Raw genomic sequence first — 15,303 nt, 5'->3', positions numbered from 1 at the left:
ATAATAGTTCTTGTTCAATAATGAAACCTTGTTTGTACTTTCTATCTTCCTCTGTCTGGCTGTGAGGCATATTGAGGCACTGTGTTTCCCTAAAAAACCTTTTAACATAAGTATTACTACTGGAATAGTGGAGCTCAATTTACACTGCTACCTGGTAGATTGTGATAATTTCCAAGTCAGGCTGGCGAGTGACTTGAAAGGCAGCTTGCAGCTCGTGGTGTTCCCATACATCTGCTGCCCTTGTGCGTGTAGATGGTGGTATTTGTAGGTTAGAAAGGTACTGATTAAGGAGCCTTGGTGAGATGTTCAGTCCATCTTGTAAATGGTGCACCCTGCTGCTCATGGTAGATGGAGTGATACGCCTCCTTGATGTCCCATTTGGTCAAGTGCTGCCTCGATCTTAAGTGTTTATTTCTGGAAGACTTCAACTCACTTCTGTTTAATAATTTATTCACAACCAGAAATGGAAAACCAAACTGAAATTATAAAAATATTGGATGATTAAAAAAATTAGCAGAACTGATCACCACTCCAAAAAACCAATGAAATTAAAAATAAGAAGTAAAGCTGAATTAATACATACTTAGAACATTACGATGACCCAAAACTGATCTCATGTTCAAGTGCTGAAGCTACTCCCCTTCCGTCTGATTTGATATCACCTGGTTATAATGATTACAGCATAGAAATAGGCTGTCCACTCTTATTCACGTATGTTGGCATTTATTTCCTCAATGAGCCTCTTCCTATCCACCTTCAGCTAACTCGACCATCATTTCCCCTTTGTCTGTTTATCCAACTTCCTCGCCAATGCATCTATATCATTGCCCTCTTCTCCACTTCACGATGTCATCATCTGTCATTATTCAAATTGACAGTATTGAAGGTAAAAACTGTGGCAGACGAGGAGAAAGAACTATTTTTAGAAAAAAGAATGTGGATTTACCAGGTTGGCTACATAATTTCAAAGCGAGGAATTCAATACCTATGTGAACTTTTTTTTTGTGGCTACGAGTTCCTGCTTGTACAGATGATCACCAGCCGAAGAATTATTTACAAGTGAAGCTGATTGGTTCTTAACTAACTGAGCAGGTTGGAACTGGAAACAAATTACAAGGTAGAGACAGGGAGAGAGAGGGGGGTAGAGAGAGAGAGAGAGAGAGAGAGAGAGAGACGTGTGCGCTGTTTCTCGATACAGCAAAGGTTAATTTTTTCTCAATTAAAAAAAGCTATTTAAAGTTGAAGAAAACTTGTTAGTTTCCATGCAGGAGGTGCTGTGACTATTTTTTCCAAATTAATCAGTCACTCGCTATTTCTTACAAACCAATGGAAACTTCCAGAGAAAGACAAAATACTGTCCCATTCCCTTTGCTTTTCACAGTGATCATGATCAGCAGTCAGGCAAGTTATATGGTAATAAGAACGTATGTCTCACTTGAATGCTTCAAACCATAAAAACCTTTACTCTTGCTCCAGGCATACAGGTTCATTAGATTCCGCAGCCTTTGGAATAGGTGATCTGTTTAAACTCTAAAGTTTGTAACCCCTCACCTTTGAAGAGCTGCAGTGGATGGTTACGGGAGGTTTGTTTAGATCAGCAATGGCAAGCTGTATTCACCTCCTGAACGAATTGGACCACTTAGTAATTGTATCAGACAGAGTGTTCACCCTGTTCACCCGACTCACTGTATGCCTCAGTATGTGCTCTTCTCACCAAGTCTGAACCCGCACTAAATATCCCAAGGGATCAGACATAGTCCTGAGGGACAATCTCTGTACTGGGAAGCTGCATTAACTTATTCCGTCTATTAGTTTTGGACCACTGGGAGTGGGCGAATTCAGACCTAATTCTACTATATTGAAGATACAGAGCACAAACAGACCTTTCAACTCATTCAAAAGATGTTTGGATAAGCACACCAGGTGTTCTTTATCTTCTCCTCTTGTTTCGAGCATGTTCGAGACACTGCAACCTTTGGAAATGGTATTCTGCTTAATGTCCATGCAGGAGTGCAGACTAAATGCCAGAAAAGGGGGATTAGACTGGGTAGCTCATTCTTTGGCTAGCACAGATATGATGGCCCAAGTAGCCTCTCTGTGTGTGAAACCTTTCAACAATTGCAATTTATAACCCACACGAGCCTCCTCTTTCACCAATCAACATGTCCTTCTACTCCATTCTCCCTCATGTGGTTATCAAGTTGTCTCTTAAGTGTACTATTCTATTTACCTGAAACATTCCTGTGGGAACCAGGTCCACATTCTCTCTGCTCTCTGGGTGAGAACGTTTCTTCTGAATTCCCAAATGGGCTTATTTCTGACAATTGGATAGTGATAGCTCCTTCGGTTATGCTAGTCTATGCATCACATCAATGGGAATGGGTGGAGAGAGTGTGGAGAAGGTTTAATCCTGGGTCTTTCCAGCTTCCTTGCCTCACTTAGAAGACATGGCATCTCAGGGTGGAGGGAGCTTCTGGATGTGATGCATAAAGTAACAAAGGACTCTGAGAAATGTTGTTGCTCAGAGATTGGAAGATGGAACTCATTGCCACATGGAGGAGTTGAGGTGAATAATGTTGATACATTTAAGGGGAGCTGGATAAACATAGGAGGGAGTAAAGAGAGGAGGTTACGTTGATTAGCGTGAGATCGTGAGACATGGGAACATGCTTGGCTCATAAGGTAACTTATGGCATATGAGGTTACTCCGTCTCTGTCGTATCTGCTCCCAGGAGGACCAGTTCCACCACAGAACACACCAGATGGCCTCCTTCTTTAGAGACTGCAATTTCCCTTCCCATGTGGTTAAAGATGCCCTCCAATGCATCTCATCCACATCCTGCCCCTCCACCCTCAATCCCAACCCTTCCAACCGTAACAAGGACAAAACCCCCCTGGTGCTCACCTTCCACCTTACCAACCTTCGCATAAACCACATCATCTGCCGACATTTCCACCACCTCCATACGGACCCCACCACCAGGTATATATTTCCCTCCCCACCCATTTCCGCTTTCTGCAAAGACCATTCCCTCTGTGACTACCTGGTCACGTCCACGCCCCCCAACAACCCTCCCTCCCATCCTGGCATCCTCCCCTGCTACTGCAGAAATTGCAAAACCTGCGCCCACACCTCCTCCCTCACCTCCATCCAAGGCCCCAAAGGAGCTTTTCCACGTCCATCAAAGTTTTACCTACACATCCACCAATATCATATTGCATCTGTTGCTCCCGATGCGGTCTCCTCTACATTGGGGAGACTGGACGCCTCCTAGTAGAGCGCTTTAGGGAACATCTCTGGGACACCCGCACCAATCAACCAAACCGCCCCGTGGCCCAGCATTTCAACTCACCCCTCCCACTCTGCTGAGGACATGCAGGTCCTGGGCCTCCTTCACCGCCGCTCCCTCACCACCCGACACCTGGAGGAAGAACACCTCATCTTCCGCCTCGGAACACTTCAACCCCAGGGCATCAAGTGGATTTCACCAGTTTCCTCATTTCCCCTTCCCCCACCTCACCCCAGCTCTAGCCTTTCAGCTCAGCACTACCCTCATGACCTGTCCTACCTGCCTATCTTCCTTTCCACCAATCCGCTCCACCCTCCTCTCTGACCTAGTACCTTCATCGCCATCCCCATCCATCCATTGTACTCTTTGCTACCTTCCTGCACCCTCCTCTCTGACCTATCACCTCCATTCACCTATTGTACTCTAATGCTACTTTCTCCCCACCCCCACCACCCCCCCCCCCCACCCCCTCACCCCTCACCCCCCTCTCATTTATCTCTCCACCCTGCAGGCACTCTGCCTCTATTCCTGATGAAGGGCTTTTGCCTGAAACGTCGATTTTCCTGCTCCTTGGATGCTGCCTGACCTGCTGTGGTTTTCCAGCACCACTCTAATCTAGAATCTGGTTTCCAGCATCTGCAGTCCTTGTTTTTACCTAGTTAATTTTAACCCTACTGCAAATCCTCTTGCAAGGATGCCTGTCTTGAAGTATTCCTCCTCTCTCTACAAGAATCTCAGTGAGTCTCTCTCTCACTGCAACTCCCAGGTCATCTCCTCTGCCCTGAAGCTGTTCAACCATGTTGTGAAACAAACTCACTACCACAGCCACATTTGCTTTCTCAGCGCCTGCCTCCGTAACCAACTCATCCTACACGGACTCCAGACCACCTTTAAATCAGCAGATTTCGGAACCAAACAGGACAAACAGTACAGACTACAGATTCAAGAACAGAAGCAATGGTTCTCCTTCAAGATCCTTTGCTCCATGCTCGCTGCAATGCGCCAGCACCTAACCTCTCTACAGTCAGCCCTGCCTCAGCTGAGGGCCACACTCTCTCAGAATTGCAAAGGGCCCCTTCTGTACTATATTCTCAGGAGAATTCATACTCTCAACAAACAGTATTTCAACACCAGCTCAAACATCAAAAGCTGAAAGTACAACAAACTTTTATCTACCCACCTCCATAACCAGCGCTTCTCAAACATTCCCCCAGCCTCTGGGACTGCTCAGACACCATTAGCCATGTGGCTGCTGCAGCCCACCATCCCTACGGTGATGGATGATGTCACTTCTGCCCCCATCATGGCCGCTTCCGCCCCTCACAATTCCTCATGCACCACACGTGACATAACTTCAGCCCCTCACATTATTGCTGATGTCACATGCTCAGTGACTTCCGCGCCCCCCCACTTCCACCCCCATCAACGCCACTCACCTGCATTCTGCTGACACGCCGCCCCCCCGCAGATCCTACTGTCACCATCCCTGACCCCCAAACCCTGAGGGGAACATCACCCTTGCTCATGACTCCACCCCAATTCCCCCCAACTCCACACCCATTCCAGTTACAGGCTCCGCCCCCACTCCCAGCTCCACACCCACACCAGGCCCTAGTTCACAGTCCTGTCGAGTTTTCATCATCCCTCCAGACCTCCCCCTCACTGAGGATGAACAATCAGTCCTCAGCAAAGGCATCACCTTTATCCCCCTCCATTCACACATCAATGAATTTAATACATGCCTTGACATTGAACATTTCTTCCGCCGCCACAGTCTCTGTGCTTACTTTTACAATCAAGACTCCCGTTCACCTTCCGAGGACCTCTTTGCCTGCCTCCAACTCATTCCATCCACTTGGACACTCCGCGCTGGCCTATTACCTGCCCTCGATCTCTTCATTTCCAATTGCTGCCAAGACATTAACTGCTTTAGCCTGTCTACCCCCTTCCCCCACTCCAACCTCTCACCCTCACAACACGCAGCCCTCCACTCCCTCTGCTCCAATCCCGACCTCACCATCAAACCAGCAGATAAAGGGGGTGCAGTGGTAGTTTGGTGCACCGACCTCTACACCGCTGAAGCCAGACGCCAACTCGAATAAATCTCCTCCTACCGCCCCATCAACCATGACCCCCCATCACCAAACCATCACCTCTCAGACCATACAGAACCTCATCACCTCAGGAGATCTCCCACCCACAGCTTCCAACCTCATAATCCGGGAACCCCGCACCGCCCGATTCTACCTCCTTCCCGAGATCCACAAGCCTGATCACCCTGGCCGACCCATTATCTCAGCATGCTCCTGCCCCATCAAACCCATCTTCACCTACCTTGACACTGTCCTATCCCCCCTCGTCCAGGAACTCCCCACATACATTCGTGACACCACCCATGCCCTCCACCTCCTCCAAGACTTCTGTTTCCCAGGCCCCAATGCCTCATCTTCCCCATGGATGTCCAATGCCTCTACACCTCCATTCGCCATGACCAGGGCCTCCAAGCCCTCAGTTTCTTCCTCTCCCAACATCCCCAACAGTACCCTTCCACTGACACTCTCATTCGTTTGGCTGAACCTGTCCTCACCCTTAACAATTTTTCCTTCGAATCCTCCCACTTCCTCCAGACCAAAGGGGTGGCCATGGGCACCCATATGGGACCTAGCTATGCCTGTCTCTTTGTTGGCTACGTAGAACAGTCCATCTTCTGTAGTTACCCGGCACCACTCCCTACCTCTTCCTCCGCAACATTAATGATTCCATTAGCACCACCCCATGCTCCCACGAGGAGGTTGAGCAATTCATCAATTTCACCAACACATTCCACCCTGACCTTAAATTCACCTGGACCATCTCTAACACCTCCCTCCCCTTCCTGGACCTCTCCATCTCCATTAATGATGACCGACTTGACACTGACATTTTTTACAAACTCACTGACTCCCACAGCTACCTGGATTACACCTCTTCCCACCCTACCTCCTGCAAAAATGCCATCCCATATTCCCAATTCCTCCGCCTCTGCCGTAAACGTTCCCAGGAGGACCAGTTCCACCACAGAACACACCAGAGGGCCTCCTTCTTTAGAGACCGCATTAGGAGCAACGGATGCAATAAATGATATTGGTGGATGTATAGGTGAAACTTTGATGGATGTGGAAAGCTCCTTTGGTGCCTTGGATGGAGGTGATGGGGAGGTGTGGGCACAGGTTTTGCAATTCCCACGTGGTTAAAGATGCCCTCCAACGCATCTCATCCACATCCTGCACCTCCGCCCTCAAACCCCACCCCTCCAACCGTAACAAGGACAGAACCCCTGGTGCTCACCTTCCATCCTACCAACCTTCACATAAACCACATCATCCAATGACATTCCATCACCCCGAAACGAACCCCAAAACCAGGGATATATTTCCCTCCCCACCCCTTTCGGCCTTCCGCAAAGACTGTTCCCTCCGTGACTACCTGGTCAGATCCACGGCCCCCAACAACCCACCCTCCCTTTCTGGAACCCTCCCCTGCCACCGCAGGAATTGCTAAACCTGCGCCCACACCTCCATCCAAGGCCCCAAAAGAGTTTTCCACATTATTCAAAGTTTCACTTGTACATCCCCCAATATCATTTATTGTATCCGTTGCTCGCGATGCGGTCTCCTCTACATTGGGGAGACTTGACGCCTCCTAGCAGAGCACTTTAAGGAACATCTCTGGGACACCTGCACCAATCAACCAACTGCCCTGTGGCCTAGCATTTCAACTCACCCTCCCACTCTACTGAGGACATGCAGGTTCTGGGCCTCCTTCACCGCCGCTCCCTCACCATTCGACGCCTGGAGGAAGAACACCTCATCTTCCGTCTCGGAACACTTCAACCCCAGGGTATCAGTGTGGATTTCACCAGTTTCCTTATTTCCCCTTCCCCCACCTCACCCCAACTCTAGCCTTCCAGCTCAGCACCGCCCTCATAACTTGTCCTACCTGCCTATCTTCCTTTTCACCCATCCACTCCACTGTCCTCTCTGACCTAGCACCTTCATCCCCACCCCCATTTCACCTATGTGCTACTTTCTCCCAACCCCCACCCCCCTCTCATTTATCTCTCCACTGCAGGCACCCTGCCTCTATTCCTGATGAAGGGCTTTTGCCTGGAACGTTGATTTTCCTGCTTCTCGGATGCTGCCTGACCTGCTGTGCTTTTCCAGCACCACGCTAACCTAGACTCTGGTTTCCAGCATCTGCAGTCCTTGTTTTTACCTATATGAGGTTACTCAGCCCATTGATTCCATGCTGGCTGTTCGGGGCAGCAATTCATTCAGTCCCACTTTCCCTCAACCCCTGTAGCCCTGCAAGTTTATTTCCTTCAAGATTCCATCCAATTTCTTTCTGGAGTCAGTAATTGTTTACACACTTGTAACACCCTCATAGGCAGTGAATTCCCTCTCATTACCACTTCCTATTCTTCTGCACATTCCCCATACATTAAACATTAAATCTTTGTTGCACAGTCTATTTACCTTCATCCAAGGTTTACATTATCTAGATTTGCAATCATTTTCTGGACTTCAAAATCAAATCTCTCCTCAATCTCTTTTACTCCCAGTAGAATAACTTCTGTTTCTCTAATGTCACCTTGTTGCTAAATCTCTTAACCATAGAACCATTCTCATATTTTCAAGACTCTCACATCCTGACGTGTGGTGGCCAGAAGTAGGGACACTACTCTAGCTGTAGCCGAGACAGTGCGTTATAAAGGATCTGCATAACAACTCCACTCTTGTTCTAACTGCTTTTAATAATGAAGCCTAAGATTCCAGAGTCAGTCTTTGCTAAGACTATAAGAAATAGGAACAGGAGTATGCCATTTGGTCCCTTGAGACAGTTGTGCCACTCAAGAGAATCATGGCTGATTCCTCCTGCCCTTTCCCCATAACCCACGATTCCACTACTGATCAACAATCGATCTATCTCAACCTTAAATATACACAAGGATTCTGCTCTGTCAGTTCTCTGTGGTAAGGAGTTGCAAAGACTCACAACCATCGGAAAGTAGAAATTCCTCCTCATCTCAATCTTATATTGGAATCCCTTTAGTCTAGGTCTATGCTGGTCTTCACTAGAATGAACTGATGAAGGGTTTATGCCCGAAGTTTTGACTCTCCTGATCCTTGGATGCCGCCTGACTTGCTGTGCTTTTCCAGCACCAGACCTTTTGACCAGAATTAACTGTCTGATACTTTTTGTTAGTGGTCAGTCAGAGGCAGGATGTTACTCAGCTGATAAGATCAACAGTCATGTCTCTGTTTCAGTTGTCCAAACAATTTGTGGTAAATTACATTTTTTTGCAAAGGAAGAAAAATTTAATCAATGGCAATTCTTCAGAATAGTTTGATTTCTGAACGGAATTCAGTGTGACACTCAGCATTCAACAGAAAGAAAATGGAGCCAGGTTTACCATAACTTTCATAGATTTCTTCACTTGTTCCATGTCCATAATCGTAATATTCAGGGCCACTGTAATAGAAAACAAACACAGGATGACAGCTCATACAGCAAGAAAAAATTAACATGGCATTTGTAATTGATATTAGTAACAGTTATCATGGCACTTAATTGATTATTGATCATGGTAAACTGATCTACAGCTATCAGTGATCATTAAGTGTAATTGTTGGTTCTAGTTTTTGGTGTAATTATTATGAGTAATAGTTATCATTGTATGCCTAATTATTAATAGCAATTGTTATCTCTTTGCATAATTCTTATTAATAATAATTATTAGTTTGTATTGTTTTTGTTGATTATTAAGTTATTATGGGTAATTCATGATGATAATACTGTGTGTAATTATTATTAGCAATTGCTATCATTGTGTGCAATGCTGAGTAATAATAATTATTATAGCAAGTTTTGAGAAGATTTGTAGCTCAGGTTGAGGTTCTGGATGTAGGTTGGCTGTCTGAGCTGGAAAGTTCATTTCCAGATGTTTCGTCACCCTATTAGGTAACATTTTCAGTGGGCCACCTGGCGAAGCATTGCTGATAATTCCTACTTTCTATTTATATGTCTCGGTTTCTTTGGGTTGGTGATGTCATTTCCTGTGATTATGTCATTTACTGTTATTTTTCTCAGGGAGTGGTAGATGTGGGTCTAACTCGATGTGTTTGTTGATATAGTTCCAGTTGGAATGCCATGCTTCTAGGAATTCCCATGCGTGTCTCTGTTTGGCTTGTCCAAGATTGGATGTTGTCCCAGATGAAGTGGTGTCCTTCCTTATCTGTATGTAAGGATATTAGTGAGAGAAGGTCAAGTCGCTTTGTGGCTAGTTGATGTTCATGTATCCTGGTGGTTTTCTTCCTGTTTGTCAAATGTAGTGTTTGTTACAGCCCTTGCATAGTATTTTGTAAATGACATTAGTTTTGCTTGTTAGCTGTATAGGGTCTTTCAAGTTCATTAGCTGCTGTTTTAGTGTGTTGGTGGGTTTGTGGGCCACTACATTGGACAAAAGGGTCTCAAAGGGTCATGAATTTGTAGAATTCACTACCCCGGAGTGCCGTGGATATCGTTTGCAGTGAGATTCTCTGCCATCTGTCCTTTTGCTCCTCTTCCACCTCTTTCAAAAATATATAAAAAGATTTTCCAACACCTTTCACTTCTGAAGTCATACTTATCTCTGCAATTCTGATTTATCTTTTCAAGAAGCATCTAGTTCCTTTTTTTAAAATTAATATTGAATCTGTCTCCAGCCTTTTCCTTTCAAGCAAATTCCAAATCATAACTCAGTGTCATCATAAATTCTTCTTACCTCCCCTTTTGCCCTGGATTTACTTTCCTTTAAGATCAACATGTAGCTTTTTCTCTGCAAGGTTAATGTCGGTTTAGTTTAATGGCACTAACAGTCTGATGAAAGCACTCTAGGACCTAGTGTGTCAACCACTCGTTATAAACTGGGATTGCCAGTACACTCCAATGCTAACAGCACAGTGATCAACTATGATAACTTTATGAAGAGATAGTGCTAGGTCATTACTATGCTGTGATGAAATGGACTGAATTGCTGCATTATCAGAAACCTTCGAAAGACGTCACACAGGAGGTAAATTCCCAAGTGAGTTATTTCAGCAAGTGATTAAACAGTTAAGTTGTTCCAACTGTAATCCCAAGAGATGAATTGATCAAGTTTTTTTAAGGGATGAAAAGATCTCCCAGGCATCATTGCTGATCCCTTCAGCTTCTGTTCTGTCAGATGTGCTCCCAGCTTCCTCAATAATTCATGCCAGAGGGTACCCTTCAGGAATACAAACTCAGAAGGAGAGCAGCTAGGATAATCTTCCTTATGACCGGCAGGAAGGTAATTTTGGAATCCAGAGCTTATTTAAAATTCTATTCCTCCACGTCCTAAACTTTCATTAGGTTATGTTGCTTCCATCCAACTCATCCTCTGACCAGCTCCCGGCCAGGCAATGCTCCAACTTTAAAACTGCCCTCCTTGGATTCAAATCATCATGTCTCACTCAGCTGCATCTCTGCAGCCCCATGCCTCTCAGAGATTTCTGCACTGCTCGAAGTCAAAAGAGTAACCATCAAGAGCAATACTCAGGAAGTGCTGCACAATCTACTTGGAAAGTGCTGCCTTGTCAGAGGAACAAGACTTAGGGAAGTCTGCACTGTCACAGGACCAGTACTAAGGGACAACTGTACTGTCACAGGAGCAATACTCATGGAGTGTTGCATTGCCAGAGGAAGGGTAGAACCATACGATTGTTACAGTGTAGAGGCAGTTCATTCACCCCATTGAGTCCACATTGACCCTCTGAAGACCAAGTCACCCAGACCCATCCCCCATTCTATCCCTGTAACCCTGCATTTCCAATACCTAATCTACCTAACCTACACATCCCTGCAATTTAGGATGGCCAATCCACCTAACCCACACATCTTTGGATTGTGTTAGGAACGGCTGCATCTGAAGGGAACCCACGCAGACAATGGGAGAATGTGTGAATTTCACATAGTCAGTTGCCCGAGACTGCAAATGAACCTGGGTACCTGGCGCTGTGAGGCAGTAACACTAACCACTGATGCTACCGCGCTGACCTACACTAGACTGCCAGCACTGAGTAAATACTGCACTGTCAGTTGGGTATTACTGAGGGAAGTATTTGCTGCCTGGGGTGCAGAACTGAAAGTGCACTGAACAATTCAAGCAGCAGTACTGAATGAGTGTTGCACTGTCAGATGGTTATTACTGAGGGGTTATGGCACTAATGGAATGGCAGTTCCCATGGTAGCTTGTATTACAAAAGTGTTGTTTGTGTTTGCATGTGTTTTTGTGTACATCTGTGTATGTATCTATCTCTGAGCAGATGCCTCTTTGGAAGTGTATTTGTATATGCATGTGATTGCAAGATGTACGTTTGTATATCTCTGTATATGATATTTTGCATATGTGCATATATTCATGTATGCACGTAGGCAAGTATATGTGCATGAGTCTGTTTCTGTTCCTGATGATGGGCTTATGCCTGAAACATTGATTCTCCTGCTCCTCAGATGCTGCTTGACCTGCACTATACCCTTGACCCTGAGCTCTAGTATCTGCAGTCCTCACTTTCTCCTCTGTTTCTGTATGTCCCTTTGTGTGTATGAGTTTGTATTTATGTTTTTCAGTATATGCCTGTGTAAACATGTGAACATGCATTTGTACGCCCATGAATACATGTAAGAGAATGTGTATGTGTCTGTGTAAGTATGTGCATCTATGTCTGTGTATGTGTATGTGTGTGTGTGTGTATATGTCCGTCCATGTACTCCTGTGAGTTAACATGATGGAGAGTTAGGAGTTAACAGTAGAGCATTTGTTAGGAACGAAATACTACTTGCACAAAATTGCTATTCAATGGACATTTGTTGCAAGGTTGAGGGGTTGCTGTAAGAATCCAGTTGTGACTAAATTAATTGTCACAGGGTGAGGCTAGCTGTAAGTATCAGGGATAGGAATCAGTATTCAAATCCAGTATTCAGGCTGAAGTTTATGACTCAAAACAAAAGTGAACATATTTTTAGAAAGGGAGAGAAAAAGATCCAACTTGAATTGAAGTCTTAAAACTGCAACAGGATACACGATTGAGTGAAAGTCTTGCAGGATGTCAAGAATCATGATAGCAGATTCAAGGAACAAACAAAAAATTCTCAATAGTCATGAGATCCGTGGGAAAGGCAGTGTGACATACACTGAACCAGTGTACTGTGCCTTGTCTTGACTAATGGAATGTTTTATGTCAGTCTTTATTGTTCAATAAAACTTACTCATTTGCATTCTAAATTAATGATTCTCCTTTTTGCCTACAAGTTTATTCTTCAACAAGACCGTACACTTATACCTCTGGGCTTTATCATCCAGCGTAAATCTCAATACCACCATGCTGAGGAGGCCAGGTAGCCTGAGGGGGAATACGTGCTGGTTTTGGGAGGCTGAATGGCAGGGTTTCTAGAGGGGGGACATGATATTGGAGTTGGGATGCCCACAGATGAGGGGTTCCCTCCACCTACCCCTTTGCGATCATCCAGCCATCAGGTCATGCAACTAAAACTCTGCGCTTCCTGTATGTTGTGTAGCTACCTCTGCTGTGAGGCTCTCAAGTAGCTATTAATTGGTCAAGGTGGGTAGGTAGGTGGCAGGACTGCACTATGTTTGTTTGCCTTCAGAATTACTGGCAGAGAGCTTTAAGTCCAGCCCTATGTATGCATAATTAGTGCATGTGTGTGGTGCATTAAGTGGGTACATGTGTAGATCTGTGGATTTGCAATAGTGTGTGTATGTGAACAAGTCTGTGTGCCTTTGTCCATCTGGTATGTCTGTGTATGCATGTGTGAGCATCTTTATTAATGCAATTTGTTACAATACAGGAATAGCAAGTGAAACCAAATCAGCCTCACTATCACTGGATTTGCAACACAGTGATATTAAAATATTTAATGACTCTCAAATTTGCTCAAGTATTCCTAACTAGACATTACAAATAACAATCTTGTTCATCTGTGTTCTGGTAAAGTTACATTCTTAATAATAACTTGCAATTTTTTAAAGTTATAAAAGTAGTGACCATGATGTGGAGGTCCCAGTGTTGGACTGAGATGGATAAGGTCAGAAATCACACAACACCAGGTTGTAGTCCCATAGGCTTACTTGAAATCACAAACTTTTGGAATGCTGCTCCTTCGTCAGATCAAGTGATGAAGAAGCAGCGCTCCGAAAGATTGTGATTTCAAATAAACCTGGAGGACGATAACCTGGTCTCATGTGACTTTTGACAGATGAACAACAAAGCAATCTAATTAATATCTATGATGTAAACCCAATCTTCTTTGACCATTAACTTGCATTCACACACTGACATAGTTCAGTGATAAATAAAAAATAGTAATTTGCCAGTTCAATAACCACTTCAACGATGAATACCAGGCCTTTATGAAACCTTTGGATGATGGATTGTATTACAGGCACGGGAGTCACCTGTTATTGCAAATAGTTTCCACAGAACTCTGGAGACTTCTACTTATTTTTCCAGACTAGGGTTCCCAGTCTTTTCCCAGAACTTGCAACAAATCAATTTTTGGAGAATAACTCAAGATAGCAAAAGCAAAAATGGTTTTCTGGCTCAGCAGCTTCGAAAGCTGAACTGTCTTCTCTCCAAAAACCCACATCAGAACCTGTTCACTCTTTGTTTTCTTTCTTTCTCATGAGAGTTCATGTTAGGGCATAAAATAATTGCTTTCTGGGATCCTTTGAGGGTAACTGTTCTATTTTTTCTGGGCTACTTAATCATTCTTACTAATTAGGTGATGCTTCATTTATATAAACATATAGGGCATTTGGACACTCATAGAAACACCATTAGAAGAATTCACCAATATCCGTAATTCATTTCGTTGGCACAAAACACAAAGAAAGCATTATCATGAACTAATTTGGCACAAGACAACAGGCTTAAGAAAGCAAAAATATTTTTTTCACCGAAATAACAGATAACGTACTTCTACACACAAAAAACCATCACCCTAAATACCTCCATCTATCTTGAATAGACTGTGAGGTCACAGCTAATGCATTTTCATGACATATTCGCAAGGCTGGAATATTTTAACCTGGCAGTTACTGCCTCCTGACAGCATCTCAGCACAAATTATGGATTTAATTTGAATAACTAATGTATTCACCACAATAACACCGTCTAGAATCTTCAGAAACTCGTGAATATTTGTAGCTTTAAGCTAGAGATGCCACATTCATTTTAAGTATTTAAATACATCATGATTTCAAACTTTCTTAGCTATTAGTTATCTGACTGTTGCTTTGTTAATGGCTTGAAACAATTTTCTACCCTTTGCAGCCTCTGTCTTTGCAGCTACAAGTGTCTTTTTAGCTACAGTTCCTCCCATCTCACTTGCAGGCTCCCTGTTTCTCCTCAGCCTCATGGCAGATCCCCGTCTCCCCTTGGCCCCACTGCAGTCTCTCAGTCTCCCCTCGGCCCCACTGCAGTCTCTCAGTCTCCGCTGGGCCCCACTGCAGACTCTCAGTCTCCCCTTGGCCCCATTGCAGTCTCTCAGTCTCCCCTTGGCCCCAATGCAGTCTCTTCATCTCCACGTCTCCACTTGGCCCCACTACAGTCTCCCCAGACTCCCCTCGGCCCCACTGCAGACTCTCTGTCTCCCCTCGGCTCCACTGCAGACTCTCAGTCTCCCCTCGGCCCCATTGCAGACTCTCAGTCTCCACTCAGCCCCACTGCAGTCTCTCAGTCTCCCCTCGGCCCCACTGCAGTCTCTCAGTCTCCCCTCGGCCCCACTGCAGTCTATCAGTCTCCGCTGGGCCCCACTGCAGACTCTCAGTCTCCCCTTGGCCCCATTGCAGTCTCTCAGTCTCCCCTTGGCCCCAATGCAGTCTCTTCATCTCCACGTCTCCACTTTGCCCCACTACAGTCTCCCCAGACTCCCCTCGGCCCCACTGCAGACTCTC

General features: G+C 45.0%; 1 protein-coding gene across 4 annotated transcripts in view; it reads right to left on the bottom strand.

Annotated features, from left to right (window-relative positions):
• The window catches only part of khdrbs2 (KH domain containing, RNA binding, signal transduction associated 2), a 622,325-nt gene that overhangs the window by 124,781 nt on the left and 482,241 nt on the right, over positions 1 to 15,303 (bottom strand). For all 4 annotated transcript variants that reach the window (XR_011954815.1, XR_011954816.1, XM_072558359.1 and 1 more), the window contains exon 8: positions 8,743 to 8,801. Coding sequence is in view for 2 of the 4 variants with exons in the window: in XM_072558359.1 (XP_072414460.1) it covers positions 8,743 to 8,801 (59 nt within the window). In the remaining 2 variants the exon portion in view is untranslated. The remainder of the gene's footprint in view (positions 1 to 8,742; positions 8,802 to 15,303) is intronic.

This window comes from Chiloscyllium punctatum, chromosome 3 (assembly GCF_047496795.1).
Source record: "Chiloscyllium punctatum isolate Juve2018m chromosome 3, sChiPun1.3, whole genome shotgun sequence".
Classification (NCBI taxonomy): Eukaryota; Metazoa; Chordata; class Chondrichthyes; order Orectolobiformes; family Hemiscylliidae; genus Chiloscyllium; species Chiloscyllium punctatum.
Note: the sequence above shows the minus strand (reverse complement) of the source record. Positions and strands in the feature narration are given on the sequence as shown.